General features: G+C 33.7%; 2 protein-coding genes across 6 annotated transcripts; one reads left to right on the top strand and one right to left on the bottom strand.

Moving 5' to 3' along the window:
* The first annotated feature begins 541 nt into the window (after positions 1–541).
* LOC123547575 (invasin IpaB-like) lies at positions 542–20,021 on the top strand. Of its 5 annotated transcripts, none has more exons than XM_045334776.2 (6): positions 542–695; positions 16,106–16,661; positions 16,979–17,182; positions 17,365–17,459; positions 17,944–18,069; positions 18,863–20,021. In XM_045334776.2, the coding sequence occupies exons 1-6, from the start codon at positions 687–689 to the stop codon at positions 18,923–18,925; spliced, it is 1,053 nt and encodes a 350-aa protein (XP_045190711.2). In that variant the 5' UTR covers positions 542–686; the 3' UTR covers positions 18,926–20,021. The 5 variants fall into 5 exon arrangements, with proteins under 5 accessions (XP_045190711.2, XP_045190710.2, XP_045190709.2 ...); XM_045334775.2 differs by lacking the exon at positions 542–695 and adding an exon at positions 2,603–2,727; XM_045334774.2 differs by lacking the exon at positions 542–695 and adding an exon at positions 8,927–9,080.
* LOC123547576 (ADP-ribosylation factor 1-like) lies at positions 3,863–7,366 on the bottom strand. The gene is made up of 3 exons (XM_045334778.2): positions 7,142–7,366; positions 5,689–5,924; positions 3,863–4,827 (listed from the first exon to the last, which is right to left on the bottom strand). Exons 1-3 carry the CDS (start codon positions 7,190–7,192, stop codon positions 4,434–4,436), a joined length of 681 nt encoding a protein of 226 aa, XP_045190713.1. The 5' UTR covers positions 7,193–7,366; the 3' UTR covers positions 3,863–4,433.
* Positions 20,022–20,374: the final 353 nt, after the last annotated feature.

Raw genomic sequence — 20,374 nt, 5'->3', positions numbered from 1 at the left:
CTTGTGATGACGTATTCTCGTGACGTAGTCCGATATTTTTTGGAATTAAAGTAGCAAATTGCGCACATGACTTTCTGTAAAAGCTAAAGGATGCCGACATTACGATACGAAATGCTATAGTGCCATATTATGAACAACAATGCAAAGAAACAATATCTGTAATGAACTTTCGCATAGTGTAGAATTTTCGTATTGTAGTGTCATTTTATTTCGTGCTAGCACACGCAAGATCAACAAAATATTCGTGTTGGTGCGTCTAGTATACATGTGTTGACGTAATGAATGGAAATGGAAATGTTTTATTGTGTCGCGTTTGCGTATGTTCCATGACGATACAACGAAATTTGCTACAGAGTCGCGTAAATGACAAAGCGACTTATTGAAACATGTGTTGTTTTTTTCTGTCTTGGAGCACGCAGAGAAATGTCCTAATCAGCCACCATACATACAAAATGTACAAGAAGCAGTAACCATATGCTCGGAAGTCCAACCCGGATGTTTTCCTTTGGTAAACGGGATTACTTATTTTTAAAATTAGATACCGAAATTCAACTTTCGATTTAATAAATTAAATTCACATTCCCCAAAAATCATACATTTTCGCATAGATGTGCAACGATCTAAGTCGAGCAATTTAATACACCATTACTTCTGATTACTTATCATATATAAAACTATTGACGAGTATGACTCAGGTAAGTTATCATTTTGAGTTTGTTGTCACAGTATCAAATTTCCAAACTTACCATTTTTTAGAATTTCAGATGCTTTTTTTTGTTGATAAATCTAGTAATTGCGAGAATTCTTGCAAGGACCCTGGCAATGCTACCATGAATGTAGCAGTTTCGTATTGGTGAATTTCTACGGTAATTTCCCGGGCTCTGACAGGGTTAATTGTGTTTTGGTTTAGTTTAAAAAGTATTTGTACTAAAACTGCCAATGTGTAAAGCTACCAAAATGTTTTGTATATATACAAGTTGTTTGGTCAGAATAAAATATTTGTCTCAGTCATATTCGCACACAGGCAGAAGTCAATATCGTAATAGTAAAGGAACATAAAAAGTATTTACAAATCAACAGAGGGCTTTCATTTTTTCTGCTCTTTGATTAGATATTCATTTTCTTTCGTTTTCTTTTTTATACTTGAAATGAAAGTAAATTTTCTTACATCGAGCGTGCATTCTACTTTCGTTTCGGTGATCGACATTGACCTCATTTATTACTAGAGCAGTTTGATATATGAATACAGCTAAAAACAAGAGCTGTCCGTAAGACAGCACGTTCAACTTTTCTTAGTGCTTGACTCTGAATTAGAGCTTTGCCATAAAAAAACTGTTTAAATCTTCAACCAAAAATGTCTAAGTTAATAAAGGGAACACCTCTGTCAAAATTCAAATCCGAGTTATGGGATTGTTTCTACTGGTGTAAACATTGATAGTAATTAACTATTTTAAATTTCAAGTCAATAGCTGTGATAGTAACAGAGATATTTGACTTGATCAAAAACTTTAACCATTATGCATTTTCAAAATAAATAAAAGCATTTTAAGATTTGTCAGGGAAACTCAGGTCATGTAACACCACTACAATTTGGGGTCTCATTTTTAGCTGATTGTATCTGAACATGAAAGGCATTGACTTCTCACCATGTACATGACGCGATAATTCCACAGCTAATGAACCGGCAAAGGCGTTCGGTATATTCTGAGCAGCTGTCTGCTATTTCGGCATTCCTCGACCGTAAATATAGTTCATACGAGCAATGGTTTATAGATTATTAATCTAACGGAAAGTTCCTATGGTAATGGCAGATCCACTTCCTTAAAACAAAGATATTTTGCTGCAATTTTGAAGGTTCAAAATCTTAATACTAAAAAGACTATACGAGGGGTGTTCGAAAAGTATCCGGAAGACTTTCATTACTTATTTATTTATATAGTTATTAGAATGTAAATTCTGAAAGTGATACTTTGATATGTAAGGATGTTACAAAAACGCATTCGTTGTGTTTGAACGCATGTATTGACCAGAAAACTGTACCAGTGAAACAAATTAGGGCAGTGGACCGTTTATGATACTGAGTAATTTCCTTGTGATCACGTATTCTCGTGATGTAGTTCGACATTTTTCAGATTTAAAGTACCAAATCGCGCACATAACTTTTTGTAAAAGCTTTTGGATGCCGACCATACGATACGAAATGCTATAGTGTCATAATATAAACCACAATGCAAAGAAACATAATCTATAACGAACTTTCGCATTGTGTAGAATTTTCGTATTGTGGTGTCATTTTATTTCGTGCTAGTGCACATGTGTTGACGTAATAAAATATTTTATTGTGTCACGTATTCGCACGTTCCATGACGATACAACGAAATTTGCTACATAGGCGCGTAAATGAGTAAATGACAAAACGACATAATAAAAGACGTGTTTCTTCGTCTTAGAGCACGCAGTAAAATGTCCTAAGTCAGCCACCATACATGAAAGAAGTAGTAACAACATGCTCAAAAGTCCAAAATTTTAAATAGAATCAAGTTTTCCGTGGGTAAACGGGGTTATTTATTTCTAAAATTAGATATCGAAATTCAACTTTCGTTTTGATATATTAAATTCAAACTACATTTTCGCATATAGATGTGCAACGATCTAAGTCGAGCAATTTAATACATCAGTACTTTTGTTTACTTATTATTTTTAAAACTACTGGCGAGTATGACTCAGGTAAGTTATCATTTTGAGTTTGTTGTCACAGTATCAAATTTCCAAAATTACCATTTTTTAGAATTTCAGATATTTTTTGTTTTTGATAAATCAAGTAATTGCGAGAATCTTGAAGCCAGAATCTCCATGACTTGAAAGTGTATGGAACTGACAATGGCTGACGGTCATGAAGTGGTTAGGTCAGATATTTGTACAATGATGAAGCGTACAAATGTTTGTTATACAGTGGTCAATGGAATTTCGCCACGGAGCATCAAACGATGTTCTAATTAGTTAAATCTGAGGTTTATTTAAGAAAGTATTTGTACCTAAACCTGGCCGAGTGTGTAAGGTCACGACTTAAATTTTGTAATATCGATACCGGTTGTTTGAGGTCCAGACTAAAGTCGTTGGTTTCACACAGTGCGCACGAATGAAAGAGAGGTCCAGATCTCTAATTAAAGCTGAAAAATATTGACTAATCAAGTCGTGCGGGTTTCATATCAACTAGCGATAAACACCTTCCTAACATTCATATAACTATTTCGTTTTCTTTTTATACTAAAAGCGAAAGTAAAATTTCTTACATCGAGCGTGCATTCTACTTTCGTTTTGGTGATCGAAATTTTACTTCATTTATTAATAATATTAGAGCAGTTTGATATATGAAAACAGCTAAAACAAGAGCTGTACGTAAGACAGCGCGTTCATATTGTTTGCAAATGATTTACATAAAGCGGATCTACAAACATAAAAGAATTTTCCATAAGTTTTCGAGATCAAACTAATTTCTATGTTGAACATGCATGGTAGCTTATTCATAACATTTTCGTGTCTTGATGTCTCCCCACCCCCTCCCCAACTAAACGAAAGGTCAGTATTAAGCTGGTGCTTTATGGTGTACGTAACATTTTGGGCAAAATGAGGAATCTTACAGGTGAACTTCCTACCGAAAGACATTGTTTACCATGTATTCGCCCCTAAAATGCGATCATAGACACACAATAAATCAGCGATCTGTCAGTCATTTGTTTTTTTTGTCTCCACCCCGAACACACAGACGCACGATGAATCAGCATATTTGTCCCTCCGAAAAAAAAAAAGACACGAAAAATGTACGATCTATATTCCAAAAAGGTAGAAATATACAACGAACTTGCACTTCGAAATGTTTATTTTCATATGTGCAAAGATAAACAACTTTTGACTATAAGCAACAACAATTTACAAAAAAAAAAAATATAAATAAATAAATAAGTAGAAAAATAGAAAATAACAACGTATATAGTTTAAACAGAAACATTTTTCGTGAAAATATGGAATGATTCAAATACAACAATTCAGCCCCATTGCATTTTAGGTAATTACACAACATTGGCTTAATCGATCATTAATTTCTTTCAACTTTTTAAAAACATTTATGAGCACAATCATGCCCAAAGGATATGTAAAACTGCTACCGTCCGTCATCATGTCTGCAGCGTATTGATGGTTAGTCAAATAGTTTTAAAATCTTGGACTGACTGACCTGTTCTTTTTTGTTTATTATCACTAGAAGTATCGTCCCTTTGTTACTTATACCATTTTTATATATCTATGCATAAGTCTGCCTTAGGGCGTGAACAGACTGTTCCATATCGCTTATTACTGTGTCATTTTTAACTTCAAATTTACACACGTTAGTTCAGCTGCAGTATGTGATAATAGTACAACTGATCTAAAGTTGTTTACATTATCATCTTTTTAAGCGATTCAACAAAACCTGTATAGAACGGTTTCGAATCTTTCGCAGACTTTTCACCCGCTTTTTCATTCTTCTTGTCAGTGTCCGCTCCATACAATAGACCGGATGCTACCCTGTTTTTCTCCTTTGTCACCATTTCATTTGATAACCAATCAAGTGCTTCGTAAAGACCATTATCCTTTTTGTCAATGGCGCAAACGCCGAAAACCTTCCATTGTCTATCATGCATGCATTTTTCATCTTGTAGCTTATGTATAATCTCCTCCGGTTTCAGGGCACTCGGCAGGTCTTGTTTGTTAGCCAGAACAAGTACAGGGATTTCTCTCAATTCGTCTTCTTTAAGTACGGTGAATAACTCTTCTAGAGCATCATTCAGTCTAAAATTAGAATATAAACAACCGCGTTATTATTTTCAGCTTACAAAAATTATATATCGAGCAAACCCAAAGACATATTGTAAAATCATATGATTTCGTAACCAAGAAATTTCGTAGATTTGTGCAAAACTGGCCATTCCGTGGCTTATCGAATCCACAAGCTTAGTCTTGTTAGATCCAGAAATCTACTATCAGTCCATAATAGATGATTAAACACTAATTTGGTCATTTAGAGAATTGGTACACAAATTGTGTCTATAGTCAGATTTTATTTTCACTGCCTTTTCAAGTATAATAACGAGTTACCGACTGATGCTAGCATCGCATAAATATAATATTATTAATGCAATTATATATTTTATTTTCCTTATTGATGATCATAAAGTAATTAAAAGGATTTTCCATATCATTAATGGTTCTATATGTATGTTTCATCAAGAAATATAGTCATTGTGTAGTCATTTTTCTTGAGTTAATATATACACTTCTACTAAGTTTAAATAAAGTGAATCATACATGCTGATCATCATACATACATGTATATATTTGTTACTAGTACTTTATCTACGACTCTGTCTCAAATATATCATTAATACTTTTAACTTGCTCTTAACCTATAATATATATCATACTAAATCCTAGACTATACACTGTAAATTGTATTTAACCTGGTTTAAAGTATAATAATGAAACTTTTATTGCAGAAATAAAGAAACAGAAAGGTTATATTTAGTACCATATTTCTAACTTTAAATATTCATAACATGCATAACATCAAATGTCAATGAAAGCGTATTTACAAATGGAAATCATCTGAAAAGATCCATGTATGTAATGAAAGGTTATATATATATGACGTACCTCTCTGTGTCGTTGCTGTCAAGTACATACACAAGTCCCTGTGTGTTTTGATAATAATGTCTGTAAAGAGGACGAATTTTATCCCTTCCACCGACGTCCCAAGCTGTAATATCCACATTTTTAAAGTGTAATGTCTCAACATTAAATCCAATGGTAGGAATTGTTGTTACGACTTCACCAAGTTTTAATGTATAAAGTGTAGTTGTTTTTCCTGCCGCGTCAAGACCCATGAAGAGATACGTTGACGTCGTTTAAACAAACGTATAACAGTCGGACCCTATCCGACGTGCCTAATAAACTTATGAAATTGATGATAATAGAACTTTAGACGTCAGATTTCTGAACTATTTGACATCGCAAACACTCACCATTCAACCTGCGATTAAAACCCATTTTCTATAAAAACTTTTCGACCATTTTGTGAACTAACATAAATTGCAATCAAACAAGTAATCCAACACTGTTAATTTATCGACAATGTATTCTTAATAATATATGGCCGCGCTAAGCTAATACAATAAGTCCAACAAGGATAGACCATGCCATGCCATTGCAACCGTTGTTCCAACAGTTTCGTAATTAAAATGATGAATCTTCAACTCCGCAACATTTCCACCTGAAATGTATTAAAATTTGACAGTTTCATTATTTAACTATACAAATATACTAGTTATACTAAGAGCATAATTAATAAGTGCCAAACAAATATGTAATATTTTAAATTCTATGAAAAAAATATTCTATAACTTCGTAAAATGTAATTAAATGAAATTGCTTTTTAAAGTAACAAACAAAAATAAGTATTTTTTTTTAAAAAAAAATACGGAATATAAATCAATATAACTTTTAAAATAAGAATAATTTTTTAAAATCTGTTACTCACGTTGCGGATCCTTCCCTTTGTGTAAAGTATTCATAAACTTGCTCTATCTTATCCCAGTAAATATCAAATTACAGGAAGACTGTGTAAACCGATGCAGGCTTATCTCGCGAATGTGTGACTAATAGACAGCATGTGTAGAAGAGAAGATCTATGTGAATTTAGAATAATTTATACATGTGTATAGAATGCATTTTTATCTTGAACAGTTTAAAGTTCGTGAAAAAATCCGTCTCCGATAATAGACAATCTCATGCGATATTGTAACATAATTAATATAATGTTTGTTGTGAGAATGAACTATTATTAATAAGCGCACGTCCAGGCCTTTATGAAAACAAGTAAATATCTTTAAACTATACTAGCAAAATTATACCAGTTAGTTTTATAACTAAAAACATTTATCAGACTTTCTGTCCAACCTAATTCCAACGTCTTCTAGACGTCTAAGTCTGACGTCTATTAGACGTCGTGGATATGACGTTGGTTAGACGTTGGATTCAGGTCGCCGACGTCGCGACCAAAATCCAACGTCTAACCAACGTCGGTACGACGTCAGGTGTTTACTGGGAGTATTCGTACTTCCTTCTTCCCAAACAAACGTTTAAACAGCGAGTTACCCATTATCACACTAGCCTAAATCAAAAACTCTATGAAAATCTAATGAAATCAAGATACTTTATACAGTAACATATTTCATAGCATATCATATTTGACAAATCTTTGTAAACACATCACCACTTCAACGCTGGCGATAAAAACGTCCAGTTTCTATAAATAACTTTTCTTTGTACTGTTTTGTGAACTACATCATAAAATCTGCACGCAGTGTAAATCAGTAAACCAACGCGGTTAATTTAAAATCGACAAATGATATTTCTTAAAATGAATATCAAATGAGCCGCGCCATGAGAAAACCAACCTAGTGGCTTTGCGACCAGCATGGATCTAGACCAGCCTCAGGATTCATGCTGTTCGCTAACAGTTTCTCTAATTGCAATAGGCGCTGATGCGCAGGCTGGTCTGGATTCATGCTGGTCGCAAAGCCACTATGTTGGTTTTCTCATAGTGTGGCTCATATATGTTTGATATGATGGCTGATTTCTGTCATTTCTTGTTGGCGGGTCGTAAACCACTGAGATAAGTTTCTTTTTGAAAGTAATTGAGCTCCTTTATTTTCTAAAAATATCAAGGAAAACTTTTGCGAAACCAGGAGAAATATCATAGAGCTCTTGTATATATTCATAAAGCTTCACAACTTTATTTTTGTCACTGGATAACATTTCATCAGTGCAAAACGGTCACCTTATTATTTGATGATCAATTAAATCTTTAAAAAATGTATAAATTGGAATTTATAGCGTACTTAAGATAATATTTTATCAATTTGGTGAAAAGGGGAGAAAATGATTAGACGGCGTGACTGTTTTAATAGTGTGTGTGTGTGCGTGTGTGCGCGTGTGCGTGTGCGTGTGCGTGTGCGTGAGCGCGCGCGCATGTGTGTGTGTGTGTGTGTGTGTTCGGGTTTAACGTCTTTTTCAACATTTTTTCAGTCATATAAACGACGGTGTCTACTTGTAGCAGTGAGCACAATGCCCAACTTTATAGTGCTGCCTCACTGGAATATCACGCCGTAGACACGTGACATGATACCCCACCCAGTCACATTATACTGACACCGGGCTGACCAGTCCTAGCACTATCCCCTTAATAATAGGTTTCAAAGCAATGAAGGTATTCTGTAAAAAGAAGTATTAAGTCTGAATTGAAAGCATAATCTTTCAGCATATAAAATATATTTGCACACGTATAAACAAAATAAAATCTCCCCACATGAGAAGTCCATCTAACTGGGTCTAAGTATGGTGGCTGTTTTGTGCCATTTCGTTATTTCGTTCAGTCGCAGTCGTTATGTCGTCACGCCGAACGTCGCCCCTTCGAAATGGCATAAATCAGCCACCATATATCGCGCGCTGTAATGTGTCATATTACAAATTTTAAACATCATGGCGTTAACATGTTAACATATGTATACAGTCATACATGTACATATTTAATTTAGTTAAACGTCGCATCGGCACATTTATTGATGCTATTATGTATAAAAACGTTCTGTTTGATGTATTCTTTATATTCTTTTCATATGCAAGGAATATTTTGCAATTCTCTACAGCTTCGCTTTTGTCTGTATTTTGTACAATTTTGACTTTGCTTCCCCCGGATTGAATTTTCCTATTGCATGTTTTAACAGTTTTCCGATACATTTTGAAGTAATGTGAAGTGTATTTCTGTGTCATTTGGAATATTGGAATAATGATGTATAACTACAATATATCATTCAGCAGCTTCATTTCGAAAGAAAAAGTAAATTTCCTTGGTTATTTCCCCGAGTTTAATCAAGATATTCGACTTTCGTTTTAGTTGAGCTAATGCGCATTTACAAAATATATGTGGCAGAGTACGAGTATATATGCAAAAAATGGAATATAACGAATACGAGGGTATGAGTCTTGTAAGTTTGTTTTTTGCATGTTCTGGTGTAAACAGTAAATATGATTCTAAACATTTGTAAAAAATGCTGTTGAAATGTTAAAATGTCCAAGACGTTTAAGATTCATGTAAAGTTTTTTGAAACCAACCCTCGGGTGAAATTTTGTTTTATTTTTTACGCCACATAAGCCCTGGTCTATCATAAAGAATACACCAAATCGTTCATAATGAGTAGGAGAAACTTTTAAGACAGGTTATTCCCTTTTGGATAACACGTTTTGTCTTATATCACATGTGCTCTGACTATTCATGTTCTATTTTGTAAAAGATATCAAACTTCTTTTTCAAAAGTATTTTGTCATTACTTTTATAATCATTGTCTGTCTAACATATTTGTTCAGGTACTTCGGGAGTTGAAAGTGTTACAAACCATGTACATTTCAAAAAATGCAAACATCGCAAAATGAAAGTGAAAGTAGAGCTGTCAAATTGACAAAAAACTGCAAAATTTCAACAAATTAAAAGTAAACTATATTTCATTTCCCTGAGTACCTAGATAAGTATATAAGACACACAACAAAAATAAACTTAGAGAAAAAATATGTTTGAAAAAGAAGTTTGATATCTTGTACAAAATATAATGTGGACAGTTGAAGTACACGTTTTGTAAGACAAAATACATATTACCAAACTATAGAAGTATTTTCTATTTCTTCTGAACAAGTCCGTATGTATATGTTATGAATATTATGGTTCTGTTGGGTATAATTTCAAAAATAGAAATTTACCCAAGGGGTGGTCTCAAACGCTTTACATGAACCTTAATTCGTTATTCATTATTAAAATTGTTTTGTACAGAAACATGGCGCATGCCTTCATAATTTCACACGTTCATACCGGTTAACAACAGCAAATTAACAAAATAAAACAGTCATGTTATATACTATCACGAATCTCGAATCATTCTCACAAAGGCAATGTAGTTTTATTTAATAGGGTTAATGTATACGTATCTATTATGACAAGGTCTATATCAACAATCGAACTACCTATGTCTCGAATAAATTTCCATTGGCCGAGCAAGAATTTTCGCTGAACAATTATTAAATTATATATGAATATTTACTGGTACATCTCAGTATCAAAACTTTCAAAACAGCAACATCTTAATTAAAGATACATGTTTTTCTTCAAAATAATGTAAACTGCGTAAGCGATGTGAATCATAAGGATATTTCATTCTTAATTTTAACAGAATTCGCGCATCTGACTTTGATTGTTTGACCATAATTATATATGTCACGTTAAATCATGAATGGTTACATCTGTTTTAAGTATAAACTAGTGGCCCGTAAAAGGGACCTAGAGTCACCATTTGGACCAATTTGGGAGAAGACTACTAGTAATTTTACAATAATGCAACAGACCAAGTCTGATGAAGTTCCTTGCAGTGGTTCACGAGGAGAATTGGTTTCAAGATATTTCTAATTTTAACCCTTGTTGCCGCTGAAAGAGGCCAAAATCCCTATTTTGAACACACTTCAGAGAAGACCTTATTATCGGACGCTACAGAGCAAGTTTGATGAAGATCGCTCGAGCAGTTCAAGCGATAAGTGAGTTTAAAGATAATACTATTTCAAGCTCTAGCAGCCCCTAAAATGGGGCGAGTGCCACAATTGGAAGTATTTTTGCATAAGACCTTATAATAATGCTTCAAACCAAGCTTGATGAAAATCCATCAGGCGATTTTTGAGAAGAATTTCTATTTTTAGTTTTGCGTACAAGGGGCTGAGCTCCCAAATTTGTACAAGTTTCAGAGTTTGATGAAGATCAATGAAGAGATTGATGAGAAGAAGTTGTAAAAAAGGGACTTGCAAGAGTGCTGTAGACCAAGTTTAGTATATTTCTGGTCAAGTTTCAAAGGAGATGTTTATGAAACTTCTGAATGATAGACTACAGACCATGAATGCGAGGCTTATACAAATAATCCACAAGACCCTTCGGGTTCTGATGAGTTAAGAAATGATTTTAAAGGCACTGACCTCCAAATCATACGGCACAAAAATTTATAAGAGTTTTTTTTGATGGTGTACTTGTATATTTCTTCAGAAGGCTTTGAAGCTTAGTTATTTTCAGATCATAAATAATTGAAATACATAAGAATGTGTTGTTTTTACTGATTTTTCCATTCGAAATTGAAAAGCGAAATGGGGCATTGGATGTAAACTGCCTTAATTATAAAACTTTATATATAACGACCATTAGGTATCTATTCCTGTCAGTGGTGTATTAATTTGGACAAAACTGCAAGAAAATATTTATTGCCCAAGTTTGAATCCCAACTCGGGTTTGTTTGTTTGTTTTTTTTTTTTTGTTTTTTTTTGTTTGTTTTTCTTGACTGACATTTTGAATTAATTTAGAAACCAAAACTCATGTTCTAATGTTTCTAACATCAACAAACTTTAATTTTAAATATTGATAATTTTAGCCAAATTCTGATGGTTGGTGCCGTTAATACTTTTTCAATAAATGAACCTGAAACACTGTTAAAACTAGATTGCTTTCTCAAAGGGACTGGACTTTTTGGCCAAATATGATTTTCCTTTTAAAACTGAAGGTTTTGTTATATTATGACTTTTATACCATGAATGTTTATTTCTACTTTTTTAAAAATCCACATGATTCTCTGTGCATTTGATCTTGGCCATGCAGTTTAATTAGGAAATAGAATATGGAAATTCATGTAATAGAATTCTTTATATTTTCAGATCATGATATAAAATATCAAACTCAATGCTTAATTTGAAAATACAAAATGCATAAGATCTATAATTATTTACTTAAAGTTTTCATCTGCCACAATTTTTAACTAAAAACAACCACATCTTTTTGAAATAAATTTCACAATATTGATTATAAATAACACAGACTTCTTCTTGTAATACATTCAAGCTGTAACAATACATGTACAGATCAAAATGATCCAGAAACAAATACACCTCAATAAATCACTATTGTGATGACCTGTGGTCCCATTATTCTACAGGGGCCAGGACTTTTACTGCTATGGTGATCAGGTTAATTGCTTCACAAGTAAACAGGGGCCCTAGTAGTTTCTACAAGGAAAACTGGGCAAAAAGAACATACTATATATTTTAAGGTCAGTGATCAAACGTTAAGGTCTCGGTGACAAAACGTACAAAAGCTGTTTCTGCTCCATATCTTGAGAATGCCTTCACCCACACACCTTAAACTTAGAATGCTGATATGGAAGCGATTTGATCAGAGCTAAGGGTCAAAACAATTGTAACTACAAAAACTGATGTTTCTGATCAATACCTTGGGCATACCTTGACCTATATACGACCTTCGAACTGAGCGCGTACATTTTTCATGGGAAGTAAATGATCGCCTATTAATTCTGAGATCAATGGGTTAAAGGTCATAATACATAGACTGGTTATTATTTCAAATTCCTTAAAGAGGCACCACAAAATAACTACTGTATTCTTTTGTGTTTCCATGATGGTGATTATACATGCTTTGCATGAAGAAGATGAGAAATAACAAGTATCTAGTTACAAATTGACAGTGACATATATTAGGCCGAGACAATGTGTGTAATGTCTTAACATTTTATTGAATAACTGTAGCAATATGTACAGAAATCAGTGTATTTAGTGAAATTTCAATCACATTTTGTTTCTACAGTGTTAGATAGTTATTCATCTATGTTTTTTGAAACTATGCTGAAAAGAGATTGACTGAACAAGTTTGCAGATGAAGTTGTTAAAACACATTTATTCAGGAATGACCTAAATTGTCCACCTGAAAACTTGTAGTATAACTGTATATTAAAACTACCTGTATTTCAAGAATGATTTTCATGAAGTGTTTGTGAGTGAAAAAAGTAGGTCACTAGGTCGTGGCGGGTCTTTGGGCCATATTCATAGTCATCACTCAAACTCACACTTGACTCAAACTTGGGTAAGTATCACTCAAGTGCGCATCGAGTAGAGTAGTGTGAGTGGAGGTCGAATGTCATATTCATAAATCTCACTCAATCTTAACTTTCGGAAGTGCAACTCAAGTATTGGTTTCAATGTACCCAATATATTTATAGGATTATAACGGCATATATGACAATAACATCAAAGGTATGCAAAAGTGCTGATCGTTAATTTTGCAGATCTATTTGCCAAGTCGGAAGTTGTCGTTTTATTGCCTGTCTGAATGTTTGTCCGTCCGTCTATTTGTTTTATATACCGTCCATCCGTCTACTCATCTGTATTATTATTACATACTCGTTTCTATTCCCCGTTAAGTTACACTGGTACCGGAAACGTCAATATTTTTGCATACACTGACGCCTGAATTTCATATCGGGTGCGTGACTTAATTCAGTGTGTTGTTGCACTATTCTTTTCTATTTAGTTTTGTATTGTCAATCCTATTCAGGCTATTGAACATATTTATGATATTTACTTAATATTTTTATGTGTAGATGCGTATGTAATGAAAAGGTTATTATCTTTGCATCGAGGAATATGCACTCGTTCTTCAGCGGAAAAATATTGCGCTCCTAAAGTCGCGCAATATTTTAGCTGAAGAACTCGTGCATATTTCCCGATACAAAGCTAATAACCTATAATTATTGTTATTTTTATTATTAATATAAGTGTTATTAGTAGAATAAAATTTATACTTAAAAATGCAGGTGTTTTTTTTTCGCTGAAATTGAAATTTTATTACAACTGAATAATACTCGTGCCTTTAATTGTTGTTGTTTTCCGAAAGCCAGTCCGCGTAAATTCCAATTATTTCAAATATATCATTTGCGAAATAAATGTTTTCGAATGAGATTTGGTGAATATTGTTTATTTTTGGACGCTCGCTACAGTTTCGTTTTTTTTCTCAATAATAGATTTTGATGAAATGTTTTGTATTAAAAGATCATGTTAAGATGTATTGAAAAATGAAATAAAAATACTAGGTCACCAGCTTTGTTTCAACTTAATTTGCCCCTAGATATGGTGCTATTTTAAACATTTTTCAAAATTTCTGTAATCCTAAAATATCTTTCAGTAAAGTACAATAATCAGCATAAATTTGATTATCTAAGCATTTTTATAACGGAAAACAATATATCTATTTGAAACATGCTCAGAGAAATCAAAAGAACATAATTTTGTAAAGAAAGGAATACTTTTTCAGCAGACCGAAGGGCTATTTTTGCATACTATTTTTGTCAGTTTTAAGTTGGTACTTCTGCTATTTTATCGAGTTTCACATAATAGAATTTAATCAAACTCTGCACATACCTTTTGTTATGTCTACCTAATCTAAAACAAAAAGAAAATTGATAGGTCACCATATTAGATTTCGCTTAAATCAAATTACAACGGGCTGGGGTGTGGCGGGCATTTATACAACGCAGGTTGGTACGAAATACTTTTTCAGTGTTTGAGCAAATGACTTAGAAATATATATATATAATTATCAAATAGCAGATTTCTTAATAAGCGGATTTAAAGGTGTTTCTGAAGCATTTTGATGGCATAGAACGATGAAAGTTTCCGCCCTTTTTTATCAAAACCTGTAGTTTACGAATGTACGGTACGGGTACGGTACGGGAGTAGAAACAGCTGTGACTCAATGCAGAGTTTGAGCGCTGGTATAAATAACAGACTCCAGTATAATTATGTCGGATTGAAGCAATTTGAACTAAAAGTACTTTAAATGTATATATGTTGTAACCATGGTGATACTTACCCTAACCTTTAGTCAGTATATTATACATTTTGTACATTAAATGCATGCGAACATACAATAATTTGCCGTTGACATTAGATAATCACTTCCGGGCATGCGCAGAAGACCGCACCAAGTCTGCAGTGAGCTGGCCTAAGACCACAGTTATTTTTTCTATATGTTCTATATAGGCACTGGACACTATAGCAATTTTGCATGCATTCCAACCCCTATAAAAATACCTGAACTCAACAGAACTATCCAAGAGAAAAAAATCCAGCCACAGTAAACATTGGGTTGACCGGCTCTTTTTTCCACCATTTTGACAAAATCACATGCGTATGAAGAATACTCTCTAGATGGCCGCAAACAGGCAAAACAGGCCCTATCAAAAAGTCATGTTATGCATATTCTGACATTTTCATTCTGTCAAATTGTACATGTACCTACTACTTCATATCTCCTCTATTAAATCATGCCATTTATTGCAGGTCTTTCACTCAAAAATTCACCAATATTCACCATCAAACAGAGGAACTATTTTCCGCGTAACCACTTCCGTATTGTGGTCAACCAAGGGCAAATAACTGTGGTCTTGTGCCAGCTACATCGAAGCCAAATTGGCACGGTGTTGGGGTAAATATCGACCCGTCCGGAAAAACTGTAGCGAGTGCCTTTAAATTGGAGGGAATGTTTATATTTTTCAGTATGAATTTTCCGATATCTAGGCTTGTTAAATGTAAACATTTGTTACTAGGACGTGTGTTTCTTGGATTGACTGATGGGCCCCATTAGCCTATGTTTCGTAGATCTATAATTAATTTGCCTGTATCTATTTTTAAATAGTTTGCATTAATTAATGTCTATTAATTTTTTTTTATTGCATTTTCATCGTCCTCTACAAAATGTATTAAAAAGAACATTTAAAAAAAAACTTTCACAAATATGTACCTTCGCCTTAAATACATACACGACACTATTATCATACCATCAAATGAATTAAAGATTGTAAATTCATCATCTAATTTGAGAATCACTCAAGTGTCCCCAGGACCTCCCTCAGCAATCACTCACTCTCGGGAGTTTACTCGACTGTCACTCATCTTTATGAATACAAATCGAATCTTTCCTGAGTAAAGGCGTGACCGTTAGACAATTTATTTGAGTGTACTCAATGAGTGGAGTTGGAGAAAGATCTATGAATATAGCCCTTTAATACGCTCTAAACTGTAAACTCTCTTTTTTTCTGATTAATAATGAAATATTTCATCTTTGTGCTAATATTTCTTTGTACAGCAACTACTGGCAGTTCCGGCAAAACTAAATGCCCTATCATTGAAATTGGGCTACGATGCAGATATTCAGAAAAATATCAACGGGATTTCGGCAAAAACTACTGCTGCTGCAAACTCCTTTATAGCAACCATGACTAACGAAGGAAGTCAGGTTTTAGTCAATAAATCGTTGTTGATGACGTCATTGTCTCCAAGTGACGTCAAAATCGCAAATATGAAGAGTTCTTTGAACGCTGCAACACTAGCGCTGCAAGCAAATAAGCAGCAGGTCATCAGTCTTCAGACAGATATTCATAGCAACGTCGAATCATTTAGAGGACGGAAGACAGCGCACGAATCAGAACTGTCCACCAAGCGCTCAAGAATATCAACCATTCGCTCTGAAATAGAAAGTCTAGAATCCAGCATACAGGCTCATGACAAAGAGGCTTCTGAGGTAGAAAATGGAGCAGCAGAATTAGACAAAAGGGCTTGTGATATCAGGCATGCTGCCAGGAGGAAACGAAAGAGAGCTGGAATTGGGGGAATTGTTGGCGTGGTGTTAGCGCCATTTACAGGTAGAAGAATTATTCCAAAAGTTAAAAGTGTCAATCTTCTTATTAATTTAGCAGTTAAAATATTCGTTTGTATAAGGGCAACATTTTAGTAGATTATTAATACGATAAATAAATGATGATAATAATAATATATAAGATTTTTCTTAATCATAACCTAATAAGATTATATACAGAACCGTTTTGTATATGTCTTAAAAGACGAATAGACCTTATTAACCATCTAAAATCTATCTTTAAATATCTTTCGTTTTTGAAAGGTTCATGCCTAAATAGATGATATAAAACAAATAAAACAAAGCTAGAAATGTTCTTATTAGGTGGAGCCAGCCTAGCACTAGCTGGCATTCACGCAGGGATCAACATCAATGATGCTGATGATTGCGATAGAAATGCTAGACGTCTCCGGGATGAAGCAGCAACTAAGAGAAACCAGGTCCAAACACTACGGTCGAAGAAAGCCACTCTTGATGGCCAAAAAGCATCACTAGAATCTGAAATCGCAACATTGCAGAACAGCACAGGTAATATTATAAATAAGTACTTTAAAATATTTTTTCCAATTCCATTTTCAAAACTATATTTCCAAATAACGAATAAAACTGCTTTTTTTCTTGTAGATGATCACATGACAAAAGGAAAATGTAATTTTATGTTTCACTTGAATGCTTAATTGTTTTGTTTTTTTTGTTGTTTTTTTTTTCAGATAACCTAAATGAAGCATCACATGTTCTGAAGGAAGTGACTGATTTCCTCCGTGGGTCAATAGATGATATTGATAATGTCCTGACCGTTTTCCAGGTAAAAAATATAGAAAATTGCACATTTTTCATTCCGTGAACAATATTTATTTGATTACATAAGTTCTTTACTTTTTATAGGTTCATAATAGCTTTGTTTAATATCATACGTAATAAAACGTATTATCGGCTGATTTCACGCTTCCGTACAATCAGCATTTATTTAACCAAATTCATTTTCACTTTCGTTTTCGAGATTAGCAGTGTACTTTCATTTTTCTTTACTTCCGTGAAAAGCTGAAGGTCGTCTGTTATCATTTAACATACGTATGATTGCATAAAAACGTGCCGACCGTGCAGGGGATATGTATCTGCCACATGTTTAATTACGAATATAAGATATATAAATTTTATGTCATTTTCTATTTTCGGTAATTATTCCTAAGATATTTGTCATGAATTTGAATATCAGATAAAAATCTGGTTTATTACCTAGTTTATGGCTCTGACCATTTTCCCTCTTTCATTTACTGTTTTCTTTTCAGAGCATGGACACTGCAATGGCTGAAGCTTCACTACAGACCGATTCATTTAAGATTATCCAGAACGCATTTGCGCAACAACCAGATAAACTTGGCTCTCGTGCACAAGTTTACCTGGATAAACTTAAGGTTATATGCTTTGCCCATATAAAGATGAAATAGGAACGGCCTTCTGAAGTTTCAGTTGAATCTTTTCAACCCTTTAACAACCTGCTAAATTACTGAAATGGACTGGTCCATCATTCAATTTGCACGAAATTGCAGGCTGGTTTTGGTCTGCACATGTCGCAAAGACAAAAGCTTGCCGCCAGCAGGTTAAAGGAAGCAGTTCGCACAACATTCTTTAATGCACCAACAAATCATAGTTTGCATGTTGCCGAGTCTGAAGATCTTTGAGAAGAAGATCTTTTGGAAACATAGAGCGTACTCATGCCAAATAAAGCTCGGTTTGATTATGTTCATTTGAGGTAATGAATTTTGTAACATCGCTCAGGTCTCCTAGCACCGGTTTTAGCTAAATTCTGTTATACTGATTCATATAATTGACTTCATGGTCCTTAAAGACGACAAAAGACATATTTTGTTATTCGTACATTTATCGTATAAAGATCGCAGTTATTTGAGGCACCTACTCTACCTGACCATGGTTCCTGGACTCTTGAACACGACATCAGGTACTACTTTCCCAAAGCTGAGGATAAAACCCTTACATGTATCATAAGAATTCTTAGGTTTTTTCTAAAAACAGCTGGATGGGTTCTGCCCGCTTCATTAAAAATAGCGGAAGGAGTTTTGTCCCTGACGGACCTCGACCTACATCAAGTTCTTACATCACGGTCGAAATATTTTTCTTTTTATTTAAGGCATAGTGAAAAACGAAAAATATATAGTCATTGTTTTAGATGTTTTGTTTCAATTTCAGGGAAAATGGACACAACTTGAGACTGTTCTTTTGCAACATGGCGCCCTAAGCATTTCATATTAGACTTGCAAAAAGTTGGAGGATATTTTGTTAAACTACGAGATCATGTCTTCAAACCTTTGAAGCGTTATGCTATCTTATAAGATAACGTGAAAGTTTTTTTTTTCATGCTAATTAAACTGCAAGATCATATGGTGAAATTTTTTATGTATGTCATGTTAGACTACAAGATCATGTGATGAAAAATTCGAAGCATAGCATATTAGACTACAAGATCATATGATGACAAAGACCATGTGATGACAATTTTGAAAAGCATATAATGTTAGACTACAAGATCTTGAGATAACAACTTTGAAAAACATATAATGTTAGAAAACAAGATCTTGAGATGACAATTTTGAAAAACATATTATGTTAGACTACAAGATCATGTGATGCCAATTTTGAAAAAAAAACATATAATAAATGAATTAAACACTTACCGCGAACAGTCAACGTGTTATATTGTTGGGGCTATTATTACAAATACACAAACTTTGATTGACAACAAGTGTCAAGTTCTTCAGTCTTTCAGATCTGCAGTGAATGAATAACCTTTATGAATGATAAACTGTATTTACTTCATACAGTTTTGCATCTAATGGATTTTGTGACGCTGACAACCTAAGACGAATATTAGCAGCATGAAGCCATTTTGTCTTGTTTGCATATAAAGTATCCACAAACCGTTTCTATCATCGTGAATTCATATAATTAATATATTTTGATATGATTAGTGTCACAGGCTGTGGTGCTTTTTTCGCTCCTTGGTCTAAAGGTGCAACTGACTATGTTTGCCCTTAACTCTTGCAACGATAAAGTGAAAAGGAAATCAAGCACTAGTACAAGTACAAAGACCATCAAATCGTCCCATAAAAACATTCAAATTATAAAGACAATATTTTAAGAATCGCATGTTCTAGTTCTTTGTAAAGCTAATACCATGTTTTTCATCTTTTATTTTCAAAATAATACGTGTTTTCGTCTTTAGGTAGAAATTTATAATTCAATTGGTAAGAGTGCCAAGTGGATAGAGAGCACGTAGAAGTATAAGGAGGAATAATAATCACCTTATTTACATTTGGTATTATATATTTGATAACTGAAGTACCACCTGGCCAAGTGTTGTTCGTTTCCGAAGTTCCATACCCACAAATGTCCTGAGTCTTGATCTTGCGAATAAGAATAAAACCATAGGTGTTTTCGTTTCCAAAACCCTGTACAGATAAATGAATAGTAGTTCTACACGTTTTATAAACACGTAGTAATGGCGTAACGTCATTAATTGTATCGGAACAACGTAGAATAAAGCCTGGATTCGGGTTATGGAAATGAAAATCATTTTATGAATTAATGGCAACCCGTGAGTAAATTTATTAAACTGGAACGTTCATACCTTTATAACAAATGAATAAATAATTATATGATATTAAAACGTTTGGCACATTAAATAATTCAGAAAATTGACCA

The sequence above is a fragment of the Mercenaria mercenaria genome, chromosome 9 (assembly GCF_021730395.1).
Source record: "Mercenaria mercenaria strain notata chromosome 9, MADL_Memer_1, whole genome shotgun sequence".
NCBI classification, from domain to species: domain Eukaryota; kingdom Metazoa; phylum Mollusca; class Bivalvia; order Venerida; family Veneridae; genus Mercenaria; species Mercenaria mercenaria.
The sequence above is the reverse complement of the archived record's forward strand: the minus strand, read 5'-3'. Positions and strand labels throughout refer to the sequence as shown.

Bases quoted from the DNA above. Each gene is read 5' to 3' on its own strand.
- LOC123547576 (XM_045334778.2), bottom strand. From the start codon at position 7,192: ATGGGTAACTCGCTGTTTAAACGTTTGTTTGGGAAGAAGGAAGTACGA. The intron at 5,925-7,141 runs CTCCCAGTAAAC...ACGTCAACGTAT, and splicing joins GGAAGAAGGAAGTACGAATA to CTCTTCATGGGTCTTGACGC. The intron at 4,828-5,688 runs GTACGTCATATA...TTCTAATTTTAG, and splicing joins GACAGCAACGACACAGAGAG to ACTGAATGATGCTCTAGAAG.
- LOC123547575 (XM_045334777.2), top strand. From the start codon at position 8,998: ATGCGCATTTACAAAATATATGTGGCAGAGTACGAGTATATATGCAAA. The intron at 9,070-16,105 runs GTATGAGTCTTG...TTCTTTGTACAG, and splicing joins GGAATATAACGAATACGAGG to CAACTACTGGCAGTTCCGGC. The intron at 16,662-16,978 runs GTAGAAGAATTA...TGTTCTTATTAG, and splicing joins GGTGTTAGCGCCATTTACAG to GTGGAGCCAGCCTAGCACTA.